Source organism: Erythrolamprus reginae, chromosome 6, assembly GCF_031021105.1.
Source record: "Erythrolamprus reginae isolate rEryReg1 chromosome 6, rEryReg1.hap1, whole genome shotgun sequence".
Lineage (NCBI taxonomy): Eukaryota > Metazoa > Chordata > Lepidosauria > Squamata > Dipsadidae > Erythrolamprus > Erythrolamprus reginae.
Genome location: NC_091955.1, coordinates 31833802 through 31849624, shown reverse-complemented (window position 1 = coordinate 31849624; position 15823 = coordinate 31833802). Strand labels below are relative to the sequence as shown.

Sequence of the window (15823 nt, the reverse complement as noted above, 5' to 3'; positions counted from 1 at the left end):
CAAAATGGATTCATGTGTGTTGTAGATGGCAATATACAATGTTTATTGCCGACATTCTACCCAGCTATATTTCAGCAGAATCTGAACTGAGGGGATAGCTATTCTTTCCATTGCTGATAATAATCATTTATGCACAGTTTCTTTCTCAGTATTAGTGCATATAACAATTATCAGATCAACTTGAAAGTTCAGAACATTTGCTAATACATTAAAACCAATGGGAACAATAATAAAAGATTTGTACAACATCTCTTGTTATTTGCTAGAAATAGTTAATTGCAGCTTGCTTGGGGGATGCAGTTTACATAAATGATAAATTTATATTTTTCATATTTATTTATTTAGGAAATTTATTTGCCACCCATCTCATATCCAATTTCCCCTCTTGGGAAGTTTAACTTAAACCTTTTCATTAAACCTTTACCTTAAACCTTTTCACCGCACTTAATGGTATACCAAAGCCAACTCTTCAATTCTCATTACTCAGTCTTATTGAATTATACTATGTAACATTCATTATGCTTAGCTAAATAAATGGTTATTTTAAAAACTCAGTATGGAAACTTTGCATAATTTGATCTTTTTTCTTGTTAATTTTTGTTTTCTGTCAAGCTTGTACTCATGACATATTCACAGTTGCTGAAGCTGATATACCAAATGACTTTTGACTCCTCCTTGGAATTTATGCCCGATCTAATGTAAAATGTACTTAACAAAGTCATTTGCCTTGATGTCTTGTGCAGCCTTTTCCAGTCATCTAAGATTAGTGATAGAGGAGTTAATATTTAGTCAGCTCCTTTCTCTTCAAATATGTACTAAACTTTAATGCTCATAGCAATTACTGCTAGATATTGTTCATATCAACAACATTACTTCAGGTGCCATAAAGATATAATTTAATATTTGATTGTACAGCTAGACTTCAATTTCTGGTGAGACGAGAAGGGACAATTTTGATTTTTAATAATGGTTCAAAAATGTTGAAAAGTTGGATAGCGAGAGCTGGGATTATAAATAAAGTGTTAAACTTAATTGCAATTTGTTTATAGAAAATTGTACTTAAATATTTTTATATTTAACAACAGTAAGTTTCAACAACAATCATTAAGTATGTAAATATATACTATATACAATTCTTGTTCATATTTTTTCATACCTACAGAATACTTAAATAATTAAAATAAATCAATAAATATATTTTCTTGGCAATAATTTAATATTTTCATAGAATATTGTCTTAATAAATGTTCTCCGTGAACTTTTTCTGAAAAAAGTGTCCACAAACTGGTGAAGAAAATAAGAATATTAAAGGTATTTTAGCAAAAAGATGAATCCACAGCTTCACCTATTATAATATAGGTTTACAATGGCACACATTTACAATTTGTAAATGCAAAGAATAGTTTGACAAAAGAGTACAAGCAAAACATTTTACCTGACTATAATTCCAAACTGCAATTTTCTGACCCACATTCTCAATTGTTTGTATGAAAAAGTATGGGAATTACTTACCGCTCTTGGCATGAGCAGTGGTGTTTCAATACGACTTATCCCTTCATCATTAAAATTTGATTCCATGTTGATTATGTCATCAATAACGTCTTCCATCTAATATAACAAGAATTGCTAATGAGTGAAAATGCATAGTTAATAGAGAAACTTACACTACAATCCTATACAAGTTCATGCCAAAAGAAGATCAATGATACATACAATGAATGAAGTAGAGGACTGCGGTCTCAAAAATAATAAGAGAAAAAACCAAATTAAAAATTAATATTTGGTAAAAACTAATATTTGGTATCTCCTCAGAATGGTCTGAAAGAGCACAATGTTATGATCATTCTACAATTAACTGGAATGGTTCCTATATAACTATGCGGGTTAAAGATCACCTGGAAACAATATGTAAGATTTGCTGAATTCTTTGAAGAAAGAACAGAGGAAAAGAAAAATCTATCACTTAACCAAATGGTAACTTGTTGATGTGGTGGGGGGAGGGGGAGGTTCAGTATACCCATTTGAGGAAATAGACTATAAAGTGAAAATCTGCTTCCTCTCTGAAATAGGATTTGTCTTCAGCCAATCAAATTCATTTCAGTTATTTACTGATTTTATCATATTTCCTTATTATCTCTAATCAACTAGAATCATACACATGACTAATCCAAAACGTATTTCCCTTCTCTCTCAGTGGGATAGACATCACATAGCCCAAACTATACTGCTACTTAGGATAATAACCTCTTATTAACTATTTATTGATGTCTTATTAGCTAGAATCATTTATCTGACTAATTTACAGTGATAAAAGAAATAATAAATAGAAGTAGGCAAACTAGATGGCAAAAATAATGGCTCTAAACATTTTAAAAATAACTAAATGAACTTAAAGCATTTGAGAACAACTTTCTATCCCTGTAATAACAATATTTTGGCCATGACGCTAAGGCATGAGAATCTGAAAAAATTGGGATAATAAAGCAATAAAACAATAACAACAGCTATTTGAAATAGTTTCAAATTGGTCAAAAAATTGTTCCATAGGAAAAGGAAAGGAGCTTGAAAATAAGGAAGAATACATATTATTGTTTTACTCCAAAAAGTGAAGGAACATACTGCTTTATACAATCATTTCCAAGAAGTGATTCATTTCAGACTCTGTCCAAACCAACCTACCAATTGTTAAAGATCTTGACAGCCCTATGGTCTACATTTGCAGAATAGGAGCTGTTATATTATTAAATAATATGCTTATAAAGTATAGAATACAATCCTTATTTGCTGAAACAAGAAATACTTAAGAGTATATTTACATGAAAGAAAGACTATTTTTTCTTTGAAATGGAAAGGAAGTCTCAAATAAAACTATGGGAAAACAGATCAAATAAAGGATGTTGGAGTCTTTCCCCTACCTTATTTTTCAACCTCTAATAACAAACATCAACCATAGGTTGTTCAGCTATGGTTAAATACCTTAAAACATGGAAATTATTTTTTAGCACATCATATGCAAAACACATCATTAAGCAGTGATAATCAAAGACTTGTTAATGATGATGCATTGCTTGTTGATGTCCAAAGGAAATTGGATACACAATGAAGTTATGCCTTTTTAATATGCAAACTTGATTATGGTGCAATCAATAAAACTAATGTCTGAAGTCATCCTTCTTTAACCCTATCTTATTTAAATAGCAAGAGCTGGACAAACTGGAGAATTGTTTTCTTTGTCAACTTCATTTAGTACGATAGCTTTCTCTGAACTAATCTCATAATAATAAATCATACCCCATTTTCATGTTCTCCTCCAAGAGTTAGTATCTTGGTTACTGGACTTTCAGGAATGCTGATATTACTAGTAGGTGGCACATGACTATTCTTTATTATAGGTGTAAATCCTGAAGAAGATACAGATTGGGAATGAGGCAGTGATAGAGATTGATTAGATGACTTGGTATCCAGTGTCAGGAATGGTTTCACTTGATGCTGTGGAATGTGATACCTCATTGGATTTTCCAGGTGGGCTTGTACCTGAAAAGAACGGGGGGGAAATCCTGAAATGTTACTTTTCCTTTGTAAGCCTGATATACAAATTTCTGATACAGAAATGAGATAGCAGTGTGACATATTTCCACTTGAAATCTATATCCTTTGAATGTTAATACAAGTAGACTGTTATTGCTATTGCTTGCATCAGAATTATCTATGCTACATTCACAAGCCAGTAAAAAATGATGGTATTTCAAACAATTTTTCCTTACTCTCTAAATTTTCCAATTTTCAGTCACTACTCATCCCACTATTGGTGAGGATAAATATTTAGTAAAGATATCTAGGAATTATTTGATATATAATTAGCATGCAACCCTGTTTTAAAAACTTGCCTGAAATGAAATCTATCTACACAGTTACAGTATATCCTAATAACAAACATTCTAAACTATAGACATTGCAGTAGAAAGTAATCATTAAACATCTTTTAAAAAATTAGCTCACCTGATAGCAAGAGCAATCTGTCAAATGAGGCATTTTCAGGTTTATCACAGATTATCCAGGAAAGTATATTCGATGATAAAAGTCTGAGTTGACCAATACAGTGTTCTTAGTGCTTTACTTCGGGACTGACAAAATTTTGTGCAACCAAAGACGCATTATAAAGTTAGTGGTCATGTCCTAAATTGCTAATTTACAGCAGATTGACAGCCACAACTTCAAATAACACCCATTTTAGAGCCTCTCCACATTCCTACTATTTATCTACTTCAAGGATATAGGCTATACAAATATGTACTGTTATATTCAGCCTCTGGCTTTCTTGAAATACTCTAGTATGACTAATGAGAAATTTCTTCTAATTTTCTTCCAATGTTTCTTAAGTTTTAAATAATACTGAAGCTTTTGTGTATTATATTTTAATTTACTTCTAACATTAAATGCAGTATGTAGTTCTAATGCACCAAGACAAATTCCTTTTGTATCCAATCACACTTGGCCAATAAAAATTATATTCTAATCCTAGTTTTAGTTAATGTAATTATTTTTCAGGCAAATATAAGAGGATCACAAACTCACATTTATATACTAATCCTTTAGATACCCATTGCTTCCCTAGGTATCCTATGGTTATTTCATCTTGCTTTTACTTTTTTTCAAGCTCTATCCCATTAAAGGTGTGTGTGTGTGTGTGTACGTTTGTTTGTTTGTTTATTTGTTTCTTTAAATACAATTGCAAAAAATTAAGTCAAAAGCATTAAAGTTGAGTTTAAAGATAGCCACCTCAGTTTTCAGTCATCTACAAAAATATTTGCATTTATGGAATAGAAAATAACTGTGTATAAATCAGAAAATTCAGCCAAAAATATTTCAACTGTATTTTCATGGTGCTTCAGTTTATTATTCAATTTTGATTGAATTATGCAGCCAATGAAGCTGTTACTGATTCACAATTAGAATTGAAATGTTCATTGTATAGTTTATGTAGCCACATAAACAAAGCATGGCTGTTTTAAACTAATTTTTATACGTGCATTCAATATTTGAGTTAAAATATCTCCCAAGAGGAAATATGTAATATTCAGCATCTGAAATCAGACAATTATTTTGCAGTGGTTATTATTCAGTCTGGTCTGAAATAATCTTCTGGATTATATCTAGATGTTAGAAATTATATGCATGTTTACTTGGAAATAGATCTTTGCATCTGTATAGATTATTATTCATTAATATAACTGTAACTTATTTGTATTGTGAAATAGAATCCTGATTAAATATTTAAAAGGATATTTCAACATCTAGTTTCAATTTAACATTAATCATTATATTTCAAGAGTATCCTACTATATCATTCTATTTATCCTTCCTAAAATCATTTTTATTTTGGCATAGCTTTTCATTTACATCAAAAAAATTTAAGTGATCTATCTGAAGGGCAACTGACTCACCAGAACTAATAGTAATTAGTAAGTATACAGTACCTAATCATATAGAATATTACATTGGTGAAAGGACCACCTTAAACAACATTTGATCCTTCCAATATTCTTATAAATATGACTTTCAAGACCATCATTTTAGAGTTTAAGTTGAAAACTAAAAGCATCTGCATCGGGCTGGGTTCCTCCTGGTATGGTCCCGGTAGCAACCCGCTGGTGATGTCATGATGACATCACTGGCCCGGTTGATGCCCATCCCTGAACACCTCCATATTTTAAAAATGTATTTTAATTTATTTGTATTTTTTTTCTTCTGAACATGTGCAGAAGCTGAGTTTTCAGCCCTGTGCATGTGGTCGCCATCTTGTTTTTGGCTTTCTTTTTTTAAAAAAATAATTTATTTTATTTTATTTTATTCTTCTGAGCATGTGCAAAAACCAAGTTTACGGTCCTGTGCATGCAGTTGCCATTTTATTTTCAGAGTTCCTTTTTTTCTTATTTTTTTAAAAAATATTTATTTTTCTTTTCTTTTTAGCATGTGCAGAAACCGATTTTCCGGCCCTATGCATGTAGTTGCCATCTTGAGGAAGTCAGCCAGCAGAGAGGTAAATTAGAACCCACTCTGCTTGGGCCACTCAACTTTTCAGCCCCCAAAATAGCGTATGGCTGTAAAGTGCCTTTCTCCTATTTGCAGCTAGGCACCATTACCCTTGCCTCCATTTTTAATTTGGTTTTCCCTCCCACCCTGAATGCAAAAAGAAGCGAGAGGGGCAGAGGGGAGAAGGATAGCTCAAACTATTACTATGATTTTTTGCTCCTGCAATCAGGCTGTGGAGGGGTGGAGAAAGAAAGAGAAAAGAAGGAAGGAAAGAAGATAAAATCAAAAATGGAAGGAAGGGAGGAATAATGGGATTCATGTGACTGGATGGGGGTTTTCTATGGAAAATGGGTCCAAATGGCTCTTTGAATGTTTAAGACTGCTGATTCCTGACCTAAACTAACAAAAACGACGACAAAAAATGATTTAATGTGCCTTCTGCATCATTTTTATTACCTCCATGATATTATTTGGGGTGGCACAGCAGGTAGAGTGCTGTACTGCAGGCCACTGAAGCTGACTGTAGATCTGCAGGTAAGCGGTTCAAATATCATCACTGGCTCAAGGTTGACTCAGCCTTCCATCCTTCCGAGGTGGGTAAAATGAGGATCCGATTGTGGGGGCAATATGCTGCCTCTGTTAAAAAGTGCTATTGTTAACATGTTGTAAGCTGCCCTGAGTCTAAGGAGAAGGGCAGCATAAAAATCGAATAAATAAATAAATAATTCAATTGTTAAGATATCCAAGACCTAAACAAATCCTTTGCTGGCATACTCCTTATAGCAGAGGTAGCAGATCACATATATGAATAAAATTCACTTATATCAATCAGTAGAGCTCATATAAGGTATTAAGAAAGAAAGAAAAGGGGAAGGAGGGAGGAAGAAAAGAGAAAGAGAGATAGGAAGAATTGGAAGGAAGCACATTGAAAAGAAGGACTGGGAGAGACATGATAGCAGTGTTCCAATCTCTCAGGGGCTGCCACAAAGAAGAGTAAGGTCAGACTATTTTCCAAAGCACCTGAGGGTAGAACAAGAAGGAATGGGTGGAAATTAATTACCATAAGCATAAGCCTATAACTGAGGAGAAATTTCCTGACATGGAGGACAATTAATCAGTGGAACAGCTTGCCTCAAGAAGTTGTGAATGCTCCAACATGGATATCTTGGAGGTCATCTAGTCTATTTTGATGCCTCTGGCAGAGAGGGATATTGCCAGAAAGGACATGGAGTTTACTATAACAAGATTGCCATGAAGAAGAAGGCAGAGATAGTCCTTGACTTATGACCATAATCGAGCCCAAAGTTTTGGTTGCTGAGCAAGAGCGTTGTTAAGTGAGTTTCACCATATTTTAATCAATTAATTACATTTCCTGACTCTAACAGTCATGTGCAAGCTAGGGAAGAACATCTGAAGGCATATTTAATGTTCTAATGCACAGATGTTATAGTTAAATGTGTGGCAGAAACTGGACTCTGGGTGTGTTTTTCCAAAAGCAGTAAGTGAGGTGGATGTGTAGTTTTAGAAGCGCTCTCTCTCTCTCTCTCTCTCTCTCTCTCTCTCTCTCTCTCTCTCTCTCTCTCTCTCTCTCTGTGTGTGTGTATATACATACATATACAGTATATATATATATATATATATATAGTAGGTAGCATATATTTTTGTGTGCCTTTGTTTAATATTTATGTACACATATGGCATATATATATTCCCAGTGTAAGTGTCAGGATGGTTCTGGCAATAAATTGGAACTTTGAGGAGTACTTTGACTTGGACTCAGATTTAGTTTGGATGCTACCTGGAACCTTGAAAATATTTTGGATGTTCAGTAGTAATAATTAGACAGGAAAATTGTATCTCTTTGAAGTGTGGAGAGGCCAGGCACCCTAACCCTAACCTTTGACGTGAGTGACATCAAGTTAGCCATGGGCACCTAGTCACATGAGCACCCAGCAACCTCCACCTAGTCACATGACTGCAAAGCCACTCTTATCTAGTCACATAACTGCCAAACCACCCACCCAGTCACATGACCATGAAGGCACATCCACATCACATGACCATTAAGCCACACTCACGAAATAAGCCACAGAGAGAGAGAGAGAGAGAGAGAGTGATAGTAAAACATTTGGAACCCATCCATTATCTGCAGCATGAGAATCTTCATACATGAAGAATCGGCTTCACCCTTTTCTGGAGACACAACTGAAATATTTGATTTCTTTGGTCATCTTGGGATTTGAACATACATTGTTAGGAAAGATTCAGTCCCTTGTCCATGTAGATTCTCAGTCATCCAGGCCATGGTTGTCTCAAAGGTGCTTTTTCAAGAGGCAACTGGGCTTTCTGATTTTTTATTTTTTTTTTACGTTTTGCTTCTCCATCCAAGAAGCTTCTTCAGCATCTTGGATGAAAAGCGAAACATCAAGAAAAATCCAGTCCAATTGCCTCTTGAAAAGGCACCTTTGGTCCAGTCCTTTGGTTATTAATAATAAAACAGACCTCCTTTCATTTCATCAAGATGCAAGAGCTGCTCTGTTGCTTTTGGCATTGTGAAATCAGAGGGGAAGGCACTTGGGGTTTTGCTTCTTTGTTTCTGATTTTCAAAGGCAAGAAAGAAGGTTGTCCACTTTTAGGAGATATACAGCAAATGCTAGGATCTTCTATCTGCTGCTCTACATGGTAAAGTTAAAGGTTCCCTTGAGTTTTCATATTTTCCAAATGGAAGTCGTTAGCTATTGCCTTCACAGCAGTTGGCAAAATCTCAATTGATTAAGAAAAAAGCTAAGCAGGAACAATTACAGTTCATACTTGAATTAGACAACGTTTTAAAAAGCATCGGGCTGGAAACAAGCCTGGAAAATAAAAATAAAAATAAAAACAAAAAGTAAAATCCTAATAGACTGATTACTTCTACTTTGATACAAAGAAAACTATATGGTCATGTTCATGTGGTCCCCTGAGGTTAGCTAAGGAGACGTATCAGTTTATATGGTCAGATTGCAAATATTATTGCTAAGGGTTTTTTCTTTCTTAACCCTGAAAATAGAATCTCCTTTATAGTCATCTTCATCAATAGCTACATTTTATTCTGTCCTGTTCATAATAAAGGTTATTGTGTGTAAAAGCTTTGAAGTTTAAACAAAACATTCACATGACATTAAATAGTTATTTATATTAACCTTTTGACATCATAATCTTCAACAAACTTTGAGTGAAATGAAAGAAACTGAAGAACAACTATTTTCACGGTTCCCGCTACAACACGGGCTGCACAAACTGCATTATTGAGCTGTCTATTTTAGTGTCAAAAATCTAAAAATAGTTCTGGTTTCTCCCTTTCTGAATATACTTCTTTATCATAGCTGTTAGGCATTATTAAATCTTCTTGTATCATAGTTCAAGAGGAACTATCTTTAGACCCTGAATTCCTTGCAATGTTATAGCACTAAGATTGACATGCCGGTAAGCCAATTTGAAGCCAAAATAGTTAAATAATGCAATGTTCAACTTGATGGGAGGAACTTGTACTCAAATCTTGAGCTGAATATATATTGATGGACCAGATATACAGTATTTTATAGTAACAACGTGGATTTACTTACCCCTTCCATCATATATTCCAGAGTGATTTATGAGAAAAATAATTAAAATTATAAAGTTAATACAGAGCAAACCTAAGATTTAATCAGAAAAGCAATATGAACTAAAAGGAAGGAAAAAGGAAAGGAATCCTTGAGGATTTTACTCCACTAGCATTGCCAACTATAGGGGGTGGCACTCCTCTGCATTTCAATATGAATTAATAACCAGTTTTAAATTTATGCTGGTTAAAGGCAGTAAAGCAAATAACCTGATTAAGAAACACATACTACAATATTTCATTCACCATAACTAAACTAAACAATAACTGAAATCTCAGCCTTATGCTAGCACCAGCTACTTATTGTAGTTTACATATACCAAGAATTGGAAACCAAAGCCCAATTCAGTTTCCATCAAGCCAAAACAGAATTAATGACTAAGGTAAAACAATTTAAAATGTCTATGCAGGGGAAATACATTTTTCAATCTAATATTTATATGCATGATGTCTACCATAAGGGATGAATGAATCTATTATATTGCAACTTTTAAAAAAAGAAATATTATTTGTATTTTTGTACATGCTTCTATTAATGTGTTATATATGTATAGAAATTTGTTTTACAAGGTGTATTCAGTTGGTGTAGTCACTTTTTCAAGGAAAAGTGCTAGTACAGTGTTCTGCCGGCGTGTCCCAGAGAGACACACACCACATGATAGAAGGAAAACCAAAAGTCTTAATCAACAGAAAAGCAGAAAAAACTCCCTTTTTAAATGTCAAAGGGATTTTCTGGTACACACAAGGCACAGGTTAAATGCAATCCAATTTCTCACCCAGTAACTGGGAAATTGAGTCCAAATTCCAAAGTCCAGAAAATCCACACAGTCTTGAACAGCAAAACCACAATCTTGACGAACTATGAATCAGATAAACTTCCACAAGGCTAAATCAGGTGGGATTGTCCTTAGGAGGCAAAACCCACAGCCACTCTGTCTTGTCGGGGTTGAGTCTGAGCCTATTAACATCCATCCAAACACTCACAGCCTCCAGACACTGGCATATAACTTCCACTGCTTCACTGAATTGACATGGGATGGAGATGCATAGCTGAGTATCATCAGCATACTGATGATAACTCACCCCGTGCCATTGGATATCTCACCCAGTGGTTTCATGCAGATTAAACAGCAGGCGTTTAATGTAGATCATTAAACAGCAGGGGCAAGAGGACCGACCCCTGAGGAATCTCACAGAGGAGGGACCTAGGTGTCAACCTCTGGTCTCCTGCCAACAGCTACTGCAACCGACCAGAGAGGTAGGAGACGAACCACCATAAAACAGTGCCTCACACTCACAGCCCCTCCAGTTAGTGCAGAAGGATACCATGGTTGATGGTATCAAAAGCTGCTGAGAGATGAAGAAGAGGATGACCCATATCCTGGGCCCACCAGAGATCATCCATCAGCATGACCAAAGCAGTTTCAGTGCTGTAGTCAGGCCTGAAACCAGACTGCCAAGGGCCCAGATAATCAGCTTCATTCAAGGACTGTTGGAGCTGGAGCAACACCACATTCTCAATAACCTTCCCAAAAAAGAGAAGGTTGGAGACAGGATGATAGTTGTTTAGAACAGCTGGGTACAGGGCAGGCTTCCTGAGGAGGGGCTGCACAATTGCCTCCTTTAAGGGACCAAGAAAGGACCCCTCCCTCAGAGAAGCATTGACAACCACCTGGACCCAACCCCCAAACCAGCCAGGAGGGACACGGGTCCAATAAACAGGTGGCGGAGCTCACAGCTCCCATGGATTTGTCCACTTCATCAAAACTTATTAAAGTCCTCAGCACTGCCTGCAAGAGTTCATCAAACTCCCCCTGGTTTAGGATTGAGAGAATCACCATAAACAGGGTGGCTGGGTGAGATTTTGCTGATGCAATCAAGGCGGAATGATACGTGCATGTTGCCACCTTGAGTGCCACCTAATAAGTCTTAATATAAGAACTTACAAGAGTTCAGTCAGACCCAGATTTACTTTTCCTCCAACACTTCTCTAGAACCAAAGAGATCTCTTGCGTCTACTGCCACAGAGAGGTCACAAAGGCGCAATCCAGTCTAGAGCCTCTTCCATGGCTTTATTCCAGGGTGTTATCAGGGACTCTGCTGAATTGTGTATAAATGAATCTGATAATACCCTAAGTACCCTCTGAAAGCCCTCTGGGTCTATCAGGCACTTGGGGTGGAATCCGTTCCACCTTCATGCCAGTGGGAGAGGGAATTGGAGCATTAAACTCAAGACATCAAGTAAAAGGGGGGGAAAACAGCACTTGGCAATTGTAGTAATCTTCAGGGATTTACATATTACTGTTCACAATGAGTGGCCAAGAATCTTCTCAGAAATTGTTAATATTTAATATTTATTTATTTATAGGACCACCTAGCCTAAGGCAATGAGACTCTGGGCAACATACAGGAAAAAGAAAAGAAACAGAACAAAAAATAAATCCAGAAATAACCATATAAAAAGTAAAAACGTACCCAAAATATCATATATAAAATGGAGAATGAACATGACAATTAAAGCAGAAGGGAATTCCAGTCAGCTGTTTCCAAGTACATGGGGCAAAACCAAGACCTTAATGGCTTTTCTAATGAAGTTATTCCTTTGTAATTTTAAATATAAAGTGCTCTGTGAATAAAGCTACCGCTTGAAAAATGAGAAAATAGGGTTATAAAATATATTTTGATTGTTTTCATGTGTAAAAAATACACTCCAACAAATATTCACACAGACAGGTTTATAGAGCAAAAAAATAGTATAAATGGGTGACTTAATCGTCTAGAGCCGTGATGGCAAACCTATGGCACACATGCCACAAGTGCACACAGAGCCCTCACTGCAGGCATGCCAGCTGTTGCCCCAGTCCAGGTCCACCATGCATACTTGCATGCCTTTTGATGTCCAGCTGGACTACAGGTCTCTTTGGTACATGTTTAGGGGGCAGGGCACATGCAGAGTACATATACATGCACAGGAAGGTGCCTGCCCTGGGGGCACTCGCATTGCATTTTGTGGCCTCGTGCAGCGCCCTGTGCCCAGTTTTGGCTTCCAGGTTGGTGCAGGGTGCTTTCCAGGCTTTCCCCATGCTGTTTTGGGCCTGGAAGCCTCCTGCAACAACCTAGAAGCCAAAAATAGTCAAGGGGGTGGGGCACATGCAGGGGGTGTGTGAAATCATGCACGCATTGCATTATGGGTGCTGCTGTGCACAATCCTTTGGCAAATAACAACAAATAGATTAGCCATTACTGATCTAGAGGCTTAATGCAAACATAGGATTCAAGCTAAGGCTTCCTGTTTGCAACTCTGTTAGTTTTAATATTGATGCTAGACACGATATTTAGCTCATCACTGCCAGATACATACTGGGGAGATTTTAAAAAGTCAATATGGCAGTCACAAATACTGTTTTGACTTTATGACCTCCCTCCTGCAGACATTCTTGCTTCCTAGCACCGGAGGTAGTTATACAAGATACTCCCAGGAGCACCTTGTATTTGATTAGGCATAGCATCACCTTCTGCACAAGGCTATCCCCTTTCCAAATAAAGATATTACAGTATAGCAAAAGGTATTGAGAAGGTCAGAAGAACCTACAAGTTGCTCTTTGGTCATCATTGTCTATTCATCTGATTTAAACGGATTGAGACAATCAGTCACAAAAATTACATCAGCAGCGAATTCCTTCTAGCACCACTTGTTCAGAGTAAAAGAAATCTAGAAGGGTGATTTACTACTTAAAAATGAAATCTACATTACAGAGAGCTTTAATTGTTTACTTCATTCTCATTTAGAGAGATTCTAATTGTTTACTTCATTCTCATTCTTATTTAGGCCAATTTAATATCAGTATCATTGCTACTATACATTTTTTTTTTAGTTGAGGATTACCTACCTTAAACTAGTAGGTAAGGTTGTGTTATTTGGGAGCAGCTGGAAGGGGGATGATAAATGCATGAGAACTTTCATTCAAGACTTCAAGATTGTAATCTTGGGGTAAGAAAGCATAAAATTAGTATTCGTTTTTGAAATAACCATTAAAAAGAAAAAAGTAATTTGTTGAAAAAAATCAGCCTTAGCTGATGCAATATTATCAAATATGTATTTTCTTTTAATAATAAAACAGCACATCACACATCAGCAAGTATTGCCAGCCTAGTTGGCAAAATAAATCTGAGGACCATATTGGTTGGAAACATGCAGCAGAGGCCGTCATTTGCAGGGGATAGACAATGGCTAAAATGATGATGATGATATATGATCTTTAAAATCTTTTTGTACATACATTGGAACACATTGCTGTATTACCATATTATAACAACTGTGAAAACAAACTAAGATCTTAATGCACATTAAAATCACATATGCCTTAAAATATAGTATATCAGAATTCACTTAGCCTTATGAATAAGTCATATTCAATAAAGATATATATAACATATTACTTCCCAAAATTACTTAGCCCACAATAAGATGCTGTGTTTTAAAAAGAAGAAATTTATAAATGGGATTTGGCCATTTTAGTTAAGCAGCAGTATGCAGAAGATCCTAGCAGCTTAGTTATGATTGGAGCTATTGGATTTTAGTAATTTATATAATTACTCATATTATGCAACCCAGTTTCAAAGATCACTGTTACTAGAATGAAAATTGCTTGCCAATGACAAGTGAACAAACAACAAGGTGTTAAATATCTGACAATGCCGCCGGCGACTTACCAGCCGGCGCGGGGTTGCGGCGTGGGTGGGGAAGGAGGCCGCCATTGTGGGGGCGGTGCCTGCGGCCCCTCGTCATCCCCAGGGGCCGCAGGGATGACGTTGTATGGTGGCGCTGGCCACCCATTGGCAGGGCGAGGGTGAGGCAGCCCTATAAAAGGGGCTGCCTCGTGGCGCAGTTCCCTCGCCCTCGCAGATCGCCCTGCTGCTGTGTCGAAGGTGCGGCTAGGCCCGAAGGCCGAAGAGGACGCGTGGGCGGCGATCCGAGTTTCGGATCGGCGGCGAGCGCTGGGAGAGGGCGCGGCGAGGCGAGGAAGACGAAGAGGACGCCGAGGAGACAGCGGGAGGCCCTGGGCCGGCGGTGCACGCGGCGCTGAAGGCGCGACTGGGCCCGGAGGCCTGTCGACGACGCGTGGGCGGCAGAGGCTCCGGCCGGCAGTGCTCGGCGGTCTCTAGGGCCGTTTTTGTTAAAGGGGGGTAACGATGGCTAGCGGCAGCAGGGCCAAGCCGGGGACCCGGCGGAGGGCAGCAGGGGGGCAGGCTGGAGTTCTGGGCACCCCCCCCCCAGCGAGCCCCGCCATACGGGCAGGAGGAGGGCCCCCAAGCGGTCATGGGAGGAGGCCCCCGGAGATGGACAGGCCGGTAGGCCTGCCAGGGAGGTCAGCTCCAGGGGGGAGGTGAGCCACAGGGGGCGGGCCGTAAGGAGCCGGGGGATGACACCCAGGGCTGCAGGCCGCCAGGGGAGGGCCCCATCCCGGGGGCCACGTGGCAGAAGGAGGGAGGCCTATGACCCAGGGGAGGGGGACCCCAGCCCAGTGGAAATGAGGGGGTTTGATGAGGGGTCCCCCGCAGCACGGGCGGTTGGGGATATGGATGCTGGGGAGGAGTCAGTGTCTGTATCCTCACACCTTCTTTCTGCCTTACTCGAGAAATTGGATGAGGGGCCAAGGAAGAGGGGCAGGTCCCGGCACGAGGACGCCAGGGGTGCCACGAGTGCAGAGGGGACCCGGAGCTCCTCGGAATCGGAGGAAAGGTCCCAGAGGGTGAGATCCGGCCAGCGCGCTAAGAAGAAGCGCAAGAGGAGACGGGGAAGCAGGGCTGCTTCCGGCTCAGAGGAGGCTGATGATGACTCTTCACATTGGGGTGAGTGCCCTGTGCCTGGGCATCGCTGGTCCCGGCCACGGGGGCCACGAGGCAGGCTACAGGCGGTTAAACTCAAGTCACACAGGTCACATAAAACATGGCGTTCGCGCACGGCAGCCCAGGTGTGGGGGAGGGGCCGAAAACGTGGCGTATCAAAGCGGGGCAGGAAGAAGAGGGACTCCTCGAGGGATAGCTCGGAGTCCACAACCACGGTGTCCACGGATACTTCCACAGTTGATAGTGACAACCCCTTTGCCCCGGGCCTCCCTGACACTCCTTTGAGTATGCACATGT

The 15823-nt window shown here is 38.6% G+C and overlaps 1 protein-coding gene across 2 annotated transcripts in view; it reads right to left on the bottom strand.

The window, feature by feature from the left end:
• The window catches only part of TFEC (transcription factor EC), a 67515-nt gene that overhangs the window by 44137 nt on the left and 7555 nt on the right, over positions 1–15823 (bottom strand). The window contains exons 1-2 of one of the 2 annotated variants that reach the window (XM_070755483.1): positions 3292–3354; positions 1513–1608 (exon numbers count right to left, since the gene is read on the bottom strand). The exons of the other annotated variant lie outside the window; for it this stretch is intronic. Of the exons in view, the coding sequence (XP_070611584.1) occupies positions 1513–1608 (96 nt within the window). The 5' untranslated portion in view covers positions 3292–3354. Of the gene's footprint in view, positions 1–1512; positions 1609–3291; positions 3355–15823 lie in introns of those variants that run through there. 2 annotated transcript variants of the gene reach the window in all.